At 40.4% G+C, this 20,240-nt stretch overlaps 1 protein-coding gene across 8 annotated transcripts in view; it reads left to right on the top strand.

Moving 5' to 3' along the window:
* The window catches only part of Cask (peripheral plasma membrane protein CASK), a 266,805-nt gene that overhangs the window by 49,937 nt on the left and 196,628 nt on the right, over positions 1 to 20,240 (top strand). For all 8 annotated transcript variants that reach the window (XM_076316663.1, XM_076316662.1, XM_076316659.1 and 5 more), the window contains 5 exons: positions 140 to 315; positions 2,099 to 2,221; positions 3,905 to 4,094; positions 4,825 to 4,946; positions 6,704 to 6,883. In XM_076316663.1, the coding sequence (XP_076172778.1) occupies positions 140 to 315; positions 2,099 to 2,221; positions 3,905 to 4,094; positions 4,825 to 4,946; positions 6,704 to 6,883 (791 nt within the window). The remainder of the gene's footprint in view (positions 1 to 139; positions 316 to 2,098; positions 2,222 to 3,904; positions 4,095 to 4,824; positions 4,947 to 6,703; positions 6,884 to 20,240) is intronic.

Raw genomic sequence — 20,240 nt, 5'->3', positions numbered from 1 at the left:
GCGTTCGCGTTTCGAAGTTTCTTTGAACGTGACGATCGACTGCGAACTCTGGAAGCAAATCACTGACGCCTTGCTTCAAACTTTGCTCGACGCGACAATTGTTTTACGTGGCCCTGATGTGGTGCTGTTGGTCGCTCAGGTCGCGTTGGATGTCCACATTTCATGGCACCGGAAGTGATCCAGCGCAGACAATACGGGAAACCTGGCGACGTCTGGTCAGCCGGGGTGTTGCTTCATATACTGCTGACCGGTACGCTACCGTTCGTGGGCTCCCGGGACAGATTACGAGAAGCGATTTGCAGAGGAAGAGTGCAGGTAGGTAATTTACGAGATCTCGCACCCTCTACGATCGAACGACGAGTTAACCTTTTCGCAGTTTGGTCCGTCATAGAGACGGGAAAAGGTTCGAGTACCCAACTGTTCCGTCTGTCAGAAACAGGGACACGCCGGTGCTTTTGAATATTTTAGTTTATCACAGACACGGAACACGATCCATTTTCCATCTACCGTTTAATTTTTTGTATAGACGGAAAGTAGATTTTTGTATTCGTTGATTTGACACGGTTAGTAGCTATTTTGACAAATTTGTATTTTTGATCCGTGTGAATAAAATAATTGGGATGTGTATAAAGTTCGAGTCACTCGGTTGAATTAATTGTAGAGACTTTTCGAACGTTTGACAGGCTTTATTATATAGAAATATAGCAAAGGTACGTGTAAAATATTCTTCTGTTTAGTTTTAGGCGATCGAAAATAAAACGAAGATGTGTATAAACGGAACATGGTTCATTTTGCATCTACCATTTATTTTTTTGTATTCGTTGGTTTGACACGGTTAGTATGTATTTCGAAAAATGTGTATATTTGATCGGTGTGAATAAAATAATTAAGATGTGTATAAAGTTCGAGTCACTCGGTTAAATTAATTTTAGCGACTTTTCGAGCGTTTAATAGTTTTTATTATACAAAAATGTAGCAAAGGTACACGTGAGACATTCTTTCGTTTAGTTTCATATAGCAAACAGAAGCCATTGAGGAGGATATAAAGAAATTTCTAATTTTTTAAACGGTTTCCCATTGTTTTATTTCGCTGTGAAAGGGTTAACGAAATTCTAACTCAGATGACAAATGTGTACCCATATTTGAGTTGTTCGAGCAAAATGTTGCCTCGCTAATTGTCGCGGTTTCTGCCTCGTTAATTGCGCGTAGTTACCCTCGTTACTTAACCCGTTCATTTCCACCAGTAGCTGCGCGTTTAGAATAAAATTATGAAAATCAAATATCACACCCGTCTATATTTTCATATACGGGAAAACACGTTAGTTCCTTTCGGTTTTGTATAAACGGTACCGGTGTATATTCCGTCGCGAATTTACTATAAATACTATATAAGCTCGCAAGACGCTGCAATGCAAATCATCGTATATATTCGCAATAAAAATAACACGAAAAAGATCCTTGAACGTTTTCAAAATGTCAAAGCATCTTCACCAATTGATCACTCGTTGTCGTTTGACTTACGCAAAATTATAAACTAACCTTTCTTTTCCCCCCGCAATTTTTCAACAGTTCAGTTACGAAAGGGTTAATATTGACAACTCGTACGGACGATAAAACGAACCGTGTACGTAAATTGTAAATTTAGAAAAGGCAACATCTGCCTGTCAGCTGTACCGTCTGACATTATCGTTGTTACAGGGCTTCGTTTTTATAAAATATATATTTATTATACCGAGCGCAGAGATTGAACTTTCACCTACAATGAACTCGATATAATACGTGTCACGCTGTAGCCACGCTCTTCCTTTTGTTCGTTCGTCTTTCTCGTAAACAATCTCTGTCTTCGTTTAACGAGTTCGGTATCGCGGGAGCTTCAAATCCATCGATTCGATTCAGACGTTTCAACTTTTACCAGTGTTTTCGTTCCTTTTTCCACGAACTGGTAAAAAAATTCCGATTTAACCGTTTGATTAATAGTCGTGGTGCTTGAATTCTGTCCGAACGATCGGTACAACGTAGCTCGATTCGTTTTCTCGGACAACTCCGCTGTCTACACTTTTGTTTGCGTTTGATAACGAGAAATTCCTGAAATTTACAGATGGAAACGCCACTCTGGGATTGTATTAGCGAACCGGCAAAGGATCTCATACAGAGGATGCTCACGACAGACGTAAATCACAGGATCACTATACAGGAAGTCCTCAACCACAAATGGCTCAGAGTAAGTTACACTTGGTTGAACTTTCGTCGAGGACCGAACGTGAAATTTATTTTTCCTGTCTTTTACGACAGTCTTGTCCTTTGCGTTCGAATGCGCAACGAATCTCGGCGGTATCCTCTATTTGTTAATTTGTCTAAAGTTTCCAGTTGCTTCGATCTCGAAAATTTTACACACGAATTTTCTCATCGCGTGTCGATCGTTACAAGCAATGCGAACATCTGGAATCGAGTTCTTTTTTACAATTCGTCGCAAAACTCTCGAACTCGGTGTACAATTTCAACGAGAAGCTATTGAAACGATCTTGGACAGTTTGAAGGAAGAAAAATGGAAAGTTTCCCACGAAAAATGTGTGTTTGGTTTTACACGCGAACGAAAGAAAGTAGAATAAGATGGCACATTTGAAACGAACATAATTGAACGTGACGATAGTTCGTTGATAGTTGTGCTTGTAGCACGATGGTACGTACAGGCCGTTCATGGTAACAACTTCTATTTAGCAGATGCCACAAGCGTATCTGCGTCTTTTTATATCGTATCAGGCTTTCGATAAACGGCCTCGTTTTCTGTTATTATATCCGGCGAATGTGCGTGCGCATGTGCGGGGCATATGGTGCAATAAAGTGAGAATATACCTATGTGATACGACGGTTAGCCAGTGACCTAAGGTAGTGAAGCTTGGAATCACCCCATGTATCGATGCAATACACGTGCAACTGGGCTATCGATCGCTATAGCAGGGGCAAAGTTCCATCGGTTAATGAAAATAACTGTAGCGGTGTATATTTTTCCTCTGTGCTAGTTACAGTTTTTTGAACGCGACTGCACATTCCCTGAACCCCGAGGAACTTCGTAGAAACGCGTGCAACAATCGTTTCTTACCCATTCGAAGGAAATAGTCCGGCATTGCTCTCCATAACGGATACGTTTTTAATGATCGTTACCGAGGGAGAGTCTACTCTCGGTGCCACCCGATAAAATCCCACGATCTCGATTCACCTGCTAGCAGCCTGGCCTCTAGCTCTGCTCGAATTTCTCATCGATGAATATCACCGATAAATATCGGTTTGTCGAAAATGATTCTAGCTACCGAACGTGGCAATTTATCGACCGGGTTGTTAAACTGGGTTGTTCGATCAATTTTGTCGGTTCTGTTGTATAAAAAAAAAATATATACTGCGACACTTCAACGTGAAACGTGTCCATGAAACTTTACACACGTTCGTGAAACGGTAGTTTAGAAAAATAGTTTTTCTAGAATACGTTTTTAGAAAAATGAAACGACGAATCTGTTGGATTGTTCGGAAAGTGATTTCGTTTTCTAAAATGGAGAGTATGTAATTTAGTAAAATGTTTATACGCTCTAAAAAAATCGTGTTTTTAATTTTCACAAAAAAAAAAAATAATACTCAATAATAGCTCCGTTTCTTCTCCAACGACAAAATTTATCGAACGATCCGTCGAGTAGGGTATCATTGCCCGGAATTTTAGAGACTACTCGTAGGTGTACACGTAATTAACAATAATCGGTTAATTGTACGCAAGCGTTGCATCGTCTGAGAATTTGTGGAAGAGAATGCGCTCGGTTTATCGGCGGCTCACCGTCTCGAACAATTTCGTAGCACAGTTCGTAGTGTCGTTGACGAGGCGGCAATCCTCGCTGAACGTGTTCCATTGCACTTGCAGGATCGTGACAAGGGCGTGGCACGAATACATTTAAGCGAAACTATAGAAGAGCTTAAGAAATTCAATGCGAGACGAAAATTGAAGGAAGCTGTGAAAGCGGCGGTCTCGTCGCAAAAGTGGCACGCCGCCTACTCGGAAGTCAATGGCGACAGTTTTTTCGACTCCGGGGACGAGGAAGTCATGACCACAGGTACGAATATATTTCAAGAGAACTACCTCGCGACACGTAATCGTTCCCGCAGGTAGATGGGGAAAAGTTCACAAAACGAGGATTTTAATATAATGGAACAGTTTATCGTAGCGGAAACTCGAATAAATTGAATTCGAATGTTTCCAAAGACACGTTATCCAACGCTTTGATCTCTATGTAGCACCCTTTCACTTCCAACGAGCCAATCGTGTTTCGATTTAATATTATTTTCACTCTTATATTCTTACACTTTGTGAGACTCTTTTTTCTTTGTTTGATAACTTCAATTGACGTTGCGTAGTGTGTGTTACATATAGATTATAGAAATATTTGGAAAAAAGAAATTATTTATTGGTAGTTACATTGAAGAGGTTATTAGGAATAGTTAAATTGTAATTGAAGGATTGTAATTTACATTATTTGATGGAATTGAAATTGAATTTTGTAGGTGCTGCTAGATTATAGAAATATTTGGAAAAAAGAAATTATTTATTGGTAGTTAAATCGAAGAGGTTATTGAGAATAGTTAAATTGTAATTGAAGGATTGTAATTTACATTATTTGATGGAATTGAAATTGAATTTTGTAGGTGCTGCTAGATTACAGAAATATTTGGAAAAAAGAAATTATTTATTGGTAGTTAAATTGAAAAAGTTGTTGAGAATAGTTAAATTGTAATTGAAGGATTGTAATTTCTATTATTTGATGGGAATGGTATTGAATTTTGTAGGTGCTGTAGCTGAAATTTTGGACTCTTTGGACGACATCGAGGTACTTCAAGAGAGCGGAAGACTGACGCGTAGCGAAATTCTGAATGCGGTCGATGATTATCGCCTTCGAGCGATTTTAGAGGTACGAGCATTTTAAGAGATATCGGTGGCTTGTTTCAAAGTTATGGACGGTCACTTTTTGCTGAATGTACGATTTGGCGTATTAAGCAGTGTACGAAGTGCAGCTCTCAAACGTATTCTCATTTTTGCAGTTCTCGTTTTAATAGTTACGATACGAGAAACGAAATTCTGTAATGATTCTGGAGAGAAGTGTATTCCATTTTGTTTGCAAACGAATCGTGTACATATTCTCGTTCGGTATTTATATTTCTTGAGGTTTTCTCACAAATCCTCTGAACTTGCACCTGAAAGGTCAAAGATTCAAATATATCCACGAAAATAGTCTTATCGCGACGCAACATTGAGCATTATAATTAGGAGTATTCAAATTTAAATCAAATATTCCCGCTAAGGAAGTCGGAGACCTTTGTATTTAACGGATGTCGATAATATACCGACATCGTAGCAAAATTCTTTTATATTATCCGCTGTCGTTAAATTTCAAAATGTGCAATCCATTCGTTGTTTGTACCTTCGTGCGTTAACATTCGAACGCGATCGATGCCAATGTAAAGTTTCGATACTACGATCGGTTCGAGTTTCCGTTCTTCGTGGGCTCTGTTTCATCGGTAGTCGATGGAACGGTTCTCATGAAGCGTGGCGCCACCGTTGGTTTCCATTGCCCGTGCTCGTGGTCGTTTTACTTTCCGTGGTGTTCATCTCACCCCCTTCCGTTTTTCATTATGTTTATATTTCGCGGGAAGAGATACGCGCTGTCATTTTGCACAGGAAAAGGGCGCAAGCGCTCGCCCCTCGACTTCCAAGATGGCTGACGTGCTGCTGTCGTAAACAAAATGCCACGCAAGATCGTGGAATCATTGAATCGGTTCTTCGAACGGATAGATGTGTCACGTGCATCTGGTTTGTGTTCGATAGAGGGCCGCGTGGGGTCGTTTAAATCGCACGTCGGGCACACGATAGAAACATTCTAAACGAAAATGCGACTTTGTCAATTGATGTTCATCGGCGAGGCCGAACTGGCCGGTGATCTACTTGAAATTGCAGGTCTTCTGGTAAGTAAATCGATCTCGCGAAAGAGCACGGATCTTTTCTCAGTTGCTTTTTTTTCCGCTTGTATCTCTGACAGTAAAGAATCGCATTGTACCACATATGAACCACTCCGACAGGAGGAGACATCTGGTGGTTTCGAAACGAACTAATACGTTTCACCGCGAACACGATCGAAATGTATGGCTCAGTAGTTCCAAGGATCTGCAGGAAGCGGCAGCAAGTTTATTTCAAATTCTTTTCCAACACTTTTCCAAAGAATCTTGTACCATTTTTCGTGCAAGTTTCACGTGTATTTTATAGTGTTTACTTAGTGTACGTTGGAGCTGCATTTCCAAACCCAGAAAGGTAATCTATACGAGAATATTAATACACGTGTTCGAATACCGTTACTTTTTGAATTTTTATAACCCTTGCAACGCCAGATTGATTAGAATCGCGAAGATACGTTCATAATTTAATTTCTCAGTAATGAAGCACAATAAAGTCTAGAGATTGGTAAACGTCGCGGTCTGTGGTGTTAGTTTTATTTTTTATTTATCTCGAGAGAAATAATTCGTCCTTGATATGGTTAAGTAGGAGAACGTACGAACGAAAGAATGTAGCATTGTGAGAATACGAAACGTCCAAGCGACGATATCGATTGTATAAATAGTTGTACGAATGTGAAATGTATCTCTGATTGTAAAATGATTATTTTTTATTCTGTAGCTGTACGATAGGATTTCGACTCGAGTATCGACGCCGTGTCGAGCGCCGCAAACCGACGCTGTTCAGCGTGGCCGCGAAGTCGAAGAACTTCTTCGAGAGATCGAACATTCAGCGAAACGAAAAATCGACCGAGCGGATCTTCGGGAGCTCTACGAACTTCTGGTCCAGCCGCACATGAGGGTAAGTTTGCGAATAATATTCTTTGAAAATGATTAATCGTTCATCGGGTCGAATCTTGAATAACTTTCGATTCACTTTCTTAAAAGAAAGTAAATGTTGATCTTGGATCAACATGGATAATATTTAACCTTAAACCGTTATATAATCTTCGTTATTGTTAATGAACTGTTCTAAATCGTACTAGGTTGTTCGATAAGTTTTGTCGTTTTTCCATTGTGAAAAAATACTATGATACTTCAATTTTGGACAATTGTAAATATACGAACGAGTCGAGAGATCTTTATGAAACTTCACACATGTTTATTAAACAGTAGTACCTTTTCTTTAGAAAAATAAAACGACGAATACAAATAGCTTTGTTTCTTATCGAACGACAAAACTTGTCGAGCAACCAATTAGTTCTCGACTTTTAAATAATTAAATAAGAACCCGCCAGTTTATTCGAAACGTGGGGTTGGTAGCCATGTTTATTTCGAGCGTAGGTTAAGCATTGTTTGTACTATGCGACAAGGAAAGAGAGTAGGACAAGTTTAAAACAGTGTATAAATTGCAAGAGAAACGCAAAAATGTAATTATGATTATAAATAACGTGATTAGATTTGTCCAAATCGAATAACTAAAAAATTGCTTACTTTGTTAATATTTGTCAAGCAACATAAGCTAACTCATATGAGATTCGACGAGAAGGACTTCAAGTGGTCAATTTTCATTATAATGTACTTTTGCAGAATGGTAGAATAAAGATGTTTGCATTTTATTGTCAAATAACTTCATTTTATATTTTGCATATTTTATTAGGGACTTATTATGTACCTTGTCGTCTTACGAAAGCATTATTATATTCAAAGTTGACCACTTGGTGTGTTTTTCTCATAAAACACAAAAGTATTCAAATACTTGCCCTTGGAAATTGTACTATACAGAATCTGTAGGTTGTATTCAAAGATTTAAAAATATTATGATTGTAGGAAGATACAATTATCAATATTACACTAGTGAAATTTGAAAAAATCGAGCAACACGTGTTACGATTATAAAATATTAACCACAAGCAAGAGTCACGCACAGATCACAGGAATATTTAAATATCAATTATCCATTCGCTACTAGGTTCACTCTGTATACAGAAAAAGAGTATTTAGTAGTATAACATGCTCTTGAAGGCTAATCCTTAGATATCCTACCGTTTGTGTATTTCTTGAACATTATCAACTATATAAAATCTTGATAAGAAAAAAGATTTCTTAAATCTTCGTTTACAAGATTGTATTAGAAATATTGCAACTCCATAATTTGTGACCACAGTTTAATAGTCTGTCGTTGGACTCCATTGAACGAAGCACTTATAAATCGTTTCAAAAACTGAACATTGTACAACACTCGATACTTGTACAACATCATAACAGAATCCTCCCAACTCATAATTACATACCATAAGATACTCGTCGACATACGAGAGCGATTCTGATTGGTCTCTTTTCGAGATCAAAATCTACCCACGCTCCAAGTTTGGTCACTTCGAAACGTAGATCTGGTACTCTTCTTTCCGATACATCGGATCGCAAAGATCTCTAACCGTAGAAATAAAAAAATCCTAATACCAAATGGTAAACAGAGTAGCGAAAAACGCTGAAAGACTTTCGATTGTTCTTTTTTTGCTTTTGCTCTCGACGAGAAAACGTTAGAAAACGAGACGGAGAGACGGTTAATAATTGAAAAACGATTATACCCCCCCTCTCTTGACTCTCGTTTTCGAGTAGGTGCGGCACGACTCGGAGGAGTTCGGTTGTGTGCACGCAATTGCATCGCTCTTCCTTTTTGTCGTTGCATCGGTCGTCGTCGGTGGTAGGTATATTTACCGCGGTGTTTGACATTGCCCGCGATACACCGTAAATAGGGTGCAGAAATGTAGGTCGATCGTTAAAATTCTCATTTAAAAATTCCGTAGCTGTAGCGAGAGGAACACGTAAAGAGGGGAACAGACCGTACGAAAGAGCAGGAGAATCGATGTGGACGGAGGAAGAGAAAAGACGGGCAAAGGTAGACCAAAAGAGCTGCGGAGCGATGTTACTGTGAAAAGAACCAGTTCTGATAGTCGAATGGATCTATGATCCTCCCCGAACCGACTTATTAATTTTCCCCCTTGTTCCGGATGCTAGACGTTCATTGTCCGTGGTCTCTTCTTCGCGAAATTACGTTGTCCGATTTTCGTCCACTTTAACGCCGATGGAACGTGTAATCAGTCCACCGTTTTACGACAAAAACCCCATTCCATTCCAGATTCGGAGGTCATCGACGTCACTGTCCTACTTTAATTACATAAGAATAATAAGACCACCACCGGCCGAAAATTCTGAATCGCTCGCAGCAAACATTACCGCTGTTTTTTTTTTAATTGTAACGTGGATCCGTTTCCTTGTACAGAAACTTTAGCAAGCTGTAATTCACATCGATCGAAGAAATTTAAGAGCTTTAATTCCCACGTACGCGAGTGAAACGATGAACTTTTAAGGGATCTTAAAGAACGCAAAAATTAATCGCTACCACGATGAAAATGAATTCGTTGGAATTTATAGAGGAACTTTTACCGTTGCTATCGAATTAACGATATTGCATTGACTCGCGATATATATTGATAATATTTTCGACGAAACGAAATCGGAAAACCGAACAAACATTCACGGTAAACATTACGTTGAAATGCAAACTGTTGGTTTTGTACGAAGTGTATTTTTTTTTTTCTGGATAAAATATAAAATACACGTAACCCTTTCAACCATAATTGCTATCGCACAATTTCACCGAATGGTCGATTCTGATATAGATGTTCCAAAAGGATAGTGTAGTTCGAAACGTGAAAATTTGTCGAGTGCAGAGAATTCGAGAAGTGTTTTGTCAATTTTAAAATTCGAGTTGAAAACACGTACAGATACGCACGTTGCATAGCAGTATAAATGAACCGACAAATGGCATTTGTGCAAAAATTGCAAGCTACGTATTTCCAACAGTTATGGAACGACGCACAAAAAACAAAAAAGGGAAAATAGGTATTCGAGTCTTTGAGAGACTTCGTTTTGGTAGGATAAGGGTTGAACTAACTTCTGGTATGTGAAACGGTATACTCTCCGTGGGTTCATATACTCGCGTCGTAATCTTTCGAATTTCCCAGTTTGATATTTAACCTCATTAGTATAATCTACGTACGGTAGCGTTCCAAGACAGCACCGCAACCTTTCGGTAATGAACACGGAATATTAAGCTAACTCCGCGCCCTGATTACGTTTCGTCCTGGTTCAATCGTTAAAACGATCACAGGTCAGGAACAGCGTAACCAAACCACCTCGTTTAAAGTCTTATCGTCAAATGGTACTAGCGAGGCAACAGCTTACCGGCTCTGCGTTCGCTCTAGAAACGATACTTCAAAGGAATGTGTTTGTCAACAGTTCTCTAACTGTTGCGTCAGATGTGTTCCAAATGTTCGACCGTGTTTACAATCGATCAATCGCGACGAAGACCTCCTCAGTGCGGAATAACGAAGGAGTTTCTAGGTAAGAACCCAATCCGTTCTCGGCTGCCTGTTTATCGGAAAATAGAACGATTCGCGAATTCGATGGAAATATTTCGATGTGTACGAGTTATCCGTAACGTGCACTCCGGAAACGTTGGTCCAGATACAGCTGAACGATTAATTAATTCGAAATTGGTCATTTTATGTCTCGTTACGTGTTTGCTATTGGTAACCACGTTCGAAACGCGACGACGATGAGGTTTATTATCGTTCTCGGGCTTAATGGTTAGGCAAATGCGTGTAACCGCGATAATTACGTAATTAAGACTCCACAGAATAAGTTTCCGCAACGTAGGACATAATATCCGCTGCGGTCCAATATGGTTTCTAGATGGACGTACTTCTAACGGTTACACCGGTCCCGAAATCACGGTTAATGGAATGATAAATTGACCGGTACGCGGGGGACTGTTTTATGCAAAAATTACGACCGTTTTTGTGACGAGGGGAATACGGAGGTCGAGTTGAATTCCTCGTAAGAATATTATTCCCAGAGATTTCAATGCCACGTTCGTATTTTTACGCGTAGGTACACTAGAATTCAGGTTACGTTTTACGACTGTGTTTTTAGCTGCACCCTTACGGTACTCCAATTGTATAATATTTTTATATCAGGTTGTTCGATAACTTTTTTCGTTCGATAAAATTTATCGAGCAACCTAACGCTGTACCGCTCAATAAGTTTTATCGAACGACAAAACTTATCGAGCAAACTAATGTAAGAATAATATGCAATTGGAGTATCGTAAGAGTGCAGCTAAAAACAATGTCTCAAAACGTTATCTCGATTATAGTATACCAAAACTTATCAACAATCTATTATGTATTCGTTTAATAGTAACTGCAGTAACTGTTACGATCTTATTGTGTGTTCCAAGACGTGTTTACCGAGACGAATTAAACGTACTAATTGTTCAGTAGATATTCTCTCGGATGTTAACGGGAAGTATCTACTCGAGTCGCCATTTTGAACTTGCGATGTAGAAACAAGCTGGTTAACTTACAAAGTTCTGATTGTTCTTAACAGTCTGTTTACGCGTTCCCAGGTACTCGAAATTTCAGCGTTACGGTGCGAAAATGTAAATACAGTTATGTTAAAAGGTACTTTTGTATTGTAGAGATAGTTATTCTAGAATGCAGTGGGATATCTTGCAAACCAGCGATCTGTAATTTGTGAGAAATCTTTGCCAAGATTCCTGTAACGCAACAATATTTCACTTAGCTTGGAAAATACAATACGTGTCTGTCGGTATTTTTATATAATAAAAATGTAACTTTATTTTAAAAATAACGATATCTCGCAAAAAAAATTCAACTCCATATCATTATGTTTCTTCCTTAGAACAAAACGACATTCGTGTAATTCATTATTTTTCTTTTTTTTAATATTTAAATACACCGTGCAGCCTATTGTTTTACAATGCATCGAATAATTAGAACAAACGGATTCACCTTTTATATTCCTCGATCGACCAAACGTGATCGAAATCGATTAATTCGATTACTCGATGCAAGAATACTTGTGCGAAGAACGTTCGAAATTTGATTAAAAAAAACTGGATATTCAATTCTATATAGACCGAGCGTAAAACAAGAAAACAAGAAGCGTCGTGGTTCTCGCGAGTGAATCTCTTACGCTCGAATTCGAAGATTTATCAACGTGTGAAAATAAAATTAGGTCACCGATTATCAATTTTTTTGTCCCGGGATTTCGCTACCGTGTATTTCAACCCGAGGACGGTGTACGGAAACATCCATGAGAATCGTACGTCGCGAATGTACCCCATTTAAAAAAATTCTAAAACCTTTCTCCAATTAAATTGCGCAGAATTGCTCTTGGGATGGAAAAGTGTTACACCCACCGTATACACATCCCTCACTGTATACACACACGGTACTGTCCACGGATAGAGCTCCTTGCGACACTTGTACTCCCCTCGTTTCTCTGGTCGTCCAACGCTTCGTATTGTGTTCGTTCTTGTTCTTATCCGGCATTGACCAATATTGATCATTAGCCACGGCGATACGGCTTCAGATGGGATCATCCGAGCCATCGATTTTGCCAACAGTACGGGAGAGTTTCTAAATGGTTACCCGTTCAGGCATTGACCGTATCTGGCGCAGTTTAACTTTGGCGATCCGACGAGAACTATAATAGTCGATTTTACGCGGTAACCCCCCTCCCCTCCACCTCGCCCCGCCCCCGCACCCCGCTGACTACTGTGATTGCACAGGGTTGGTCCACCTAACGCAACGTCAACCTGGCAGCTTGCTATTTAATCTCCACGCGTATCTACTCGACCGAGGAACGATTTACGAACGATCGCGTCCCGCAGCAATTTTCGAACCTCCGGATATCCAATTCCGAGCAACGACTCCTCCGTTAGTTTTTCATCAATTCGAAGCTACCGCGGCCACGAAAAGAACTATCGTTAATGAATAAAACAAGAAAAAGGAAATAGGAGGGGAAGGGGGCTAAGATGGGAGCCTCGAGGATCACTCGAGACGACCTTAATTGGCGTGGAAAGTGTGTGTGTGTGTGTGTTTAAAATGCGGACAATTGTGTGTCCAATTAGATTTACGATCCTCGAGTTAAGACAAAACATGTTACTATAAAAATCTGGGTAAGGTAATTACGAATCGCGACGGGACGGAGCGGCCTGGTATATAACGTTGCTCCAGAAAGTACGACATAATTGTTTCGTATTTCATCATCCGGCAAATCGAGGTTCGGCGAACTTTTGTTAATTTTGAGGTGCTCGAACTACTCTTTCCCACGAATTAGGGCTTCGTAACATTTTTCGCGCAACTTTCAGTGGCTGTCGAAACTCTTCTTGAAAAAATCTATTTAAATCGCACGTAATAAAACGTAATATTCTTTGCAAACTCAGCTTCGATCGAGCAACTAGGAACCTGGGTTTCGTTTCCACGGATCTCAACCACTTCGATTCCAATGTTCGATCGCTATGCGTCTACTCCAGTGCGGGAACCCGATATTCTCGTTTATTCGACGTATTCGCGGAACGCCCTTAGGGCGTTCACCGCACGAGCCGATCGACCAAGAGCACGCAGATCTCTAATGTCGAAAGATCGTCGTTGCATCGATCTTTGTGGTATCTGTATTTAATTAACGAGCGTCTCGTTCCCTAAGCGAACGTTTCGTTTCGTTGTTTAGTATCTTCCGTTGGTTTTCTCGACAGTTCCGGTGATAATAATCTTCGAAGATCCCGAGATATCGGGTCTCGAATGGCGGAAGTCGCGGTAAACACGACACGACGCGTCCAAGTGGCGGGTAGAAACCGATCCGCGAAGTTGGTACGCGATTGGTTCGGGTTACATCGTTCGATGGCACGGTAGGACGATTCGTAACAATTGGCAGATGCTGGCAGTGTCGGTGCTGCGAAAACGTTGGTCCGTCGACGCGGGAGCTGGTGCTGCTGCTAGGTAGCGTGTCACGCGGCAGACGAGGGCGAACAGAGTGGGAAGAGCGAGACGGGAGCGCAGGAAGCAGCCAGCGAGTGGGTGAGTGGGAGGGGGTGGGCCGGGTAGCCGCGGAGGAAGGGGCGAGACCGAGACCGGGGGAGGGGGTGAGCTTTCAGGGTACCGAAAGCTAGTATGCCGCAGAATGTAGATCGCGAGCGACGCGTTCCGCCACCTAATACACGGTTTCGTTCACGATTGTGCGTACCCCGTGCTCGATCGCGGTCCCGTAACACGTGGATGTGATCACCGTCCGGTCACGATCACGGTTCGTCCGTCTTCGGCTCGTGTTACGAAGCCACGTTAGCCCCGAGAGCCTCCACCGCCTCACGGTGAACAAAAAATCACGATTCCACTGGCGGCGGATCCTCCTCGCGCGTTCGTTGCGCGTACTGTAAACAGCCCGGTAGTTCAGTGAGCAGCACCCGACGACCCCCGAGCCGCGACACATTTTCGTACGCGTCTCGGTTCCCGTACCCTGTGCTTATCGTTATTATTTTCTTTTTTTTTTTTTTTCGCGAGTGAAACGGTGCGCTCGTCGATGCAAGTGCGACATGACGCTGGAGTCCCGCGATTCGGTATGCTCGCGTCGCGAGAGAATCTTTGAAAGCTGTCCTGGACCGAGCCCGGTTCCGTGAACTGGGTTTCCCATTAACCCATCCGCGCTCTAACCCTCCGTTTACGAGTTCCTTGCCCCTGGCTCGGATGTGTATATTTCATGAACGGTTACTTTGAGTACGATCTTGGGGGGATGTTCGCAGTCGGACGGGTACCTTTTCTGATTAATTGCGCTTTATTTTTAGCAAACTCTTGGACCGAGTCTCCTACACCGGAGAATTGTTTCGGTTTCAGATTTTATTTTATCGTTGAATACGGTTTCGAAGCACGATCGAAAGATCGGAGGTGTATCGTGGTAGCAGGTATCTACCGATAGTCTTTGCGATTGTTTCAAGCGATTCGTGATTCGTAAGAGGACTGCTTGGGAACGACAACAGTCGAAACTGTGAGGGGTTGTTGAGATTCTTGAGAAACGTTGAAGGTGTCTCACGCTTTTGAGCGCTGCTCGAATTTATCGGTCCGTTCTTGTCGGGAGTCGAACCGTTGAAGGTTAAGAACCGTTTACTGGGGATCCTTTGTGTTTATTACGACGAAGGAATAGACGGTTTGTAACGGTATCGAATGAAAACATTGGAAGTCATTTGCGGTGTTTCGAAAGTTACGGATCGTGTTATTGTATAGGGGATGGTAGCCTTTGTCTACGAGGTTAAATTTTAACAATGGCTACGCGGGTACTTGCGTTCAGTGAGTAGCGTGTCTTTTGTAAATTAACCAACGACGTCTTGTAAACCGTACGTACCGGAATTGCGAAGAACTGGATCGTGTTTCGTACGCTGGTGGAAGCATCTCTTGCGGTGTTCGAGGGCGTTGATCTCGGGCGTTCACCACGCACAAAAAGGCGTCGAATAACTTCGTTCTGAATGGGAGCGTGTAAGATAAACCAACGTGTACGAAGAAGAGAGTCGAAGTTGCTTTCGCGGTGTCCTCGAGTTTCGTTTCAATGTAGAGTGACGTAAATATTGGCCAGTCTGTATGAAAACAGGAACGGTTGATTAAACGGGGTACTCATTAGCGGACGAGATACTATTTTAGGATCGTGAAAGTTTTCAAATATCCCTGACCTTGCTAAATAGCGCAGGTGTACCGATATCGGTTGCATTAAACTGTAGAGAAATTAATTTCGATTTTCGTATCGAGGGGAACTCGTTTCGTTGGATACGCAAACGTGGAAACTTTCCGTTCGCGAAACCTCTTTGGATTCCTGTCGAAGATTCGTCAGTTTTTGCCACGGGGAAACTGTGTCAAATTTACTTTTGATAACGTATGCATCTATCCGTGTACGTGTTGAAAGCACGTTTCTGTCTCGTTGGAGATAGAACGCGCAAACTTATTCCCCCACACCCTGGTATATTTTATCTATAAACAGTAGTGGTGGAGCGTAGACTGGGTCAAAATGAAATTACGTTCTCGCACTGCCGCGTGAAATAAATCTATCGGTGTTACGCTAGTTGGCTCCCGGTGAACGTTAATAAATTTACTCCGGATGGATCGAAAACCAATAATTTTGCGGTTTTCTCGAGAACTCTAACCGCGTTCTTCTTTCGTCGTGACGATATCGTCCAATTGCCACCGTATATCACATCGTACCCTATTCTCGTCGTAATCGGTTCATCTCACCGCTTACAAGTGCCTCTTTTCTATCACCCGATCTTTACCCCCTGGGTGCTATACATCTGAGGCTTCAATGACGTAAACTTCGTAACGTAGACAGCTTGTCTGAGTCAGCTATTAAGGACTTGGCCCCCGTGAAAGCCGGCCACGGAAGCCGGAAGGCAAGATATATTGCACACTTCACACAATCGTCTTGTATCTTAAAAGGTCTCGCCAATATCTCTACAATCTTTCATCGGCTCTGCTAACGCCGCGATCGATATTTCTCCGAGGATTGAACGGTTAGAAAGAATACTTTCGGTATTTGTGTTTCTCTTGAGCGTGTTCCATCCACTTCCAATTTGAACACCTCTCTCTCGAGGAATATACTAGAAGAATATTCTTTTGAAAAGTACAGTTCGATGGTAATATTTACGACAAATAGGTAATCGTGATTGCGTCACGGTCGACTTTTGAAAATTCCAAATCTTCGTACAGATATTATTCTTTATTACTTGAACGTATAGGTATTACTCCGTATATGGCCAGACGAGTAGTATTACCCCGCCCATGGACAGACAAGTAGTATTACCCCCGCCCATAGCCAGACAAGCAGTATTACTCCGCCCAGAGACAGACAAGTAGCATTACCCCCGTATATGACCAGACAAGTGGTATTACCCCAGTGCATAGTCAGACAAGTAGTATTATCCCTGTCAATGACCAGACAAGTAGCATAACCCCGAGCATGGCCAAACAAGTAATATTACCCCTGTCTATGGTCAGACAAGTAGTATCAGCCCACCCATAGACAGATAAATAGTAACACCCTCGTCTATGGGCAGACAAGTAGTATTACCCGCATATGGCCAGATAAGTAGTATTATCACGTCTGTGGTCGGACAAGTAGTATGGCCCTCGTCCGTGACCAGACAAGTAGTATGGCCCTCGTCCATGGTCAGACAAGTAGTATTACCGTATACGATCAGACTAGTAGTATTAGTCCGTCTACGGCCAGGTAAGTAGTATTTCCCCCGTTTATGGTCAGACAAGTAGTCTGCCCTACTATAATAGTTATAACATCGTTAAAAATCGATCTCATTTAGAGTTTAACTATTCAGTTAAAGAAAATAAATGTGAATAGGATTCATGGATTTTGAGTATGTTCAAAAAATAACTATTGTTACAAATCTTAGGTAATGTAGCTTCGATCGATAACAACATTTTGACCTCGAGATAAGCTTCAGGGTTATTGGCCGATATGAATCTTTTTGAATTATAAAGTTTCGAGGAAAATGATTGCTTTTATTTCCATGGTCAGACCTCAAGTAACGTGACTGAACGTAACACGCCTAGGTGTTACGAGTACTATTCTGTGTATCATTTACGCGAGTGCCATTTATTCGCGAACTCTTTGCATATAGTTTTACGTCCACGTGTGCGTAGTAATTTATACGTGCAATAAACGTAGCGCTGCGATTCAAATTGCCGAAGTTGTAAGTTTTCTCTCGACGAGCACGTTGCGTAGCTCAGCAGAGACGTATTGCAGAGTGGTACGTATTTGCACGTGCGAATCAATCTAGCGAATGGGCTGTAAAGGTACGTTTACACTGCTGCGGAATTCTGTCGCGGCACATGCTTAAAATCCTTGAAAAGGCACCCTACGTTCGTCGACCGAGGTTCATTGCACACTATTGGAAACAACGTGAAAAGAACTTGCGCGCTTGTCTACCTGTATTTACATTTAATGGAGTATAAACACGTATTTCTACTTTGGGCATTTGTTTACAATAGTACACGATCGTAAATAGTACGAGTGCGTAAAAATTTACTTTGAAGGGAACACGAGTTTATTACAGATCATTGACACGTCTATATTGTTTTTGTCCAATACGTTATTCGTTTTTTTATACAATCATGGATATTATTCTACGTCTGGATTACTTTGATACGATACATTACTCTTCACTGTATATAATTACAAATATTATTCTATATTTATTTGTCATATATTGTAACTGTATATATAATGCGTTCTCCAAGTGCAAGTACCGAATTCTATGGACATCTATTCACGTGGAAAATTAATGTACCCTATTGTGAACATAATTTTATTCCTAAAATTAAATAGTCTCGACGCAAGAGGTTCGTGAATTTTCAATAATGTTTCCCATTCGAATTGAATCGTGATTTCGGTAAGTTTCAAAGAAAACAATTGCGCGTTTACCGACAAGATTGGAATTAGAATCAACAAACATTATTTTCGCAAATGCATTGACCGATATTCGCGACTCGTGTTTAATATTTTCCGTGACCAGTGAAAAACATCGTACGGACACTTTGGAACGCAGGAATATTTCATTTCGAGCGCTTCAAGTGTCTTCTGCGCAGCTTGTTGGAACAGAGTCAATGCCCACACCCCACCAAACGTGCTGCGAAGCTTGTTGTAAACGTACCTTAACGATGGAACAGAACTCGATCGTGTTCAATAATCACCGACTTAATTTCCACCGTAAATGTTGCATAGATCGATGGAGGTTACCGTTAGGAATTTGATAATCTATTAGATCGCTAACCTTTTCGAATATTTGTTAGGTCGATCGGTTCCGTAAGTACAGAATATCGATCACTTCAACTTGTTTCCAAAGGAATCTACATATTCAAGTTAATGGTTATTTGCATATAATCTCGTCATTTGCATGGTCTTTGCCTTCTTTGTAACGTTATATCCAGGCTCTGGGTGCAACATCGACCATGCTTAATCTTATCGGTTCCTAACAAATGTGTGAATAAGTGCAATTTGGTGAAAAAGCAACTTTTCTTTATCAGTGTCTGGTAGCAATAAAGTGTAGAAGTTACGACGTGAGGTGTAATCGAATACGATATTTTTTCGAGAAAATCGATTTTGTCAAATTTAATCGGTTATCGTATTCTTTATGAGTTCGTAACTTACTTACCTTGTCAACTGATAAATGGTTGAGAGTATTTCCTTTATCAACGCAAAAAGAAACTGTTAAATCAAATATGTTGATTTGAAAGTATTTCTATAGTTTAAATTTCCCGCGTTTCTAATGTTTCACAGATTTGTGCAAAAAATATGGAAGAGTCTTAATTCACTATCGATCGAGATACGATAGTTGATAAATTATTAAATAGAATTCCAGTATAGTTTAGTCATATTCTGATTTACAAGATGACGCTATAAATGTTGTGTTCGTGTAGTACTTATTAGATAGAATAAAAAATGTTAATAAACAACGATTTGGAAACTCACCTTTCTCGAATTATAACTTTTTCTTATGCCTTCTTTGTTAGTAATCAATCAGTTGTTAGTTCGTTTCAGTTAATTTTTTTGATCAATTCTGTTAGTTTTATAAAGCTTGTACATTGATAGTATTTTTTACGATTTACTGTTACGAAAAATACATACTTTTGTTCGAGTTCTTTTAGTTATATATTCAAGTGGACAGAAAATAAATCTAAGCCCTTTTTGTGGGAAATAAAACTATTTTTATTTTATAACTCGGAGACCGTTATTTTTTGGGCCAATTTTACTTTACCCTCTAATCTTTTTATTTGGTTTATCGAGCACTGGGCATGTGCCAATTTTGTATCATGGAATAGAGAACACCCTGTATAAGTTGCATGGAAACATTCAGTAGATTCGTTGAATAAACGACTGATGTCTCTGCTGCTTGCGCGCGAATTTGACGATATTTAAACTCGTTTATATTGAAAACGGAAAAACGGATAAAAAATATGTCGGATAAAAGCGCGTTATCCAACACGCTTTTATTATTATTATAGATTAAACTTTTCTACTAACATCAAAAACGTTACGTTTAATAAAACTTGTAAAACTACAACGATCATTCATAGTAATAAAATGTTCTTTTTTGAATTAATACAGTCATAATTTGGTACACCAATATTCTCTCAATAAATCTATTTATTTATTGCACAAGTATTTGTCGATTTTTCTAAAGTGATCCGCGAAGTACGATTATTTTTTACCGATAATAAATTTTATTCGAAATGAAAATGATCGCTGTAGGTGGCGCTAATGAACGACGTCGATACATTCGAAAGTTTCTCTCCCTC

This window comes from Ptiloglossa arizonensis, chromosome 7 (assembly GCF_051014685.1).
Source record: "Ptiloglossa arizonensis isolate GNS036 chromosome 7, iyPtiAriz1_principal, whole genome shotgun sequence".
NCBI lineage: Eukaryota > Metazoa > Arthropoda > Insecta > Hymenoptera > Colletidae > Ptiloglossa > Ptiloglossa arizonensis.
Note: the sequence above shows the minus strand (reverse complement) of the source record. Positions and strands in the feature narration are given on the sequence as shown.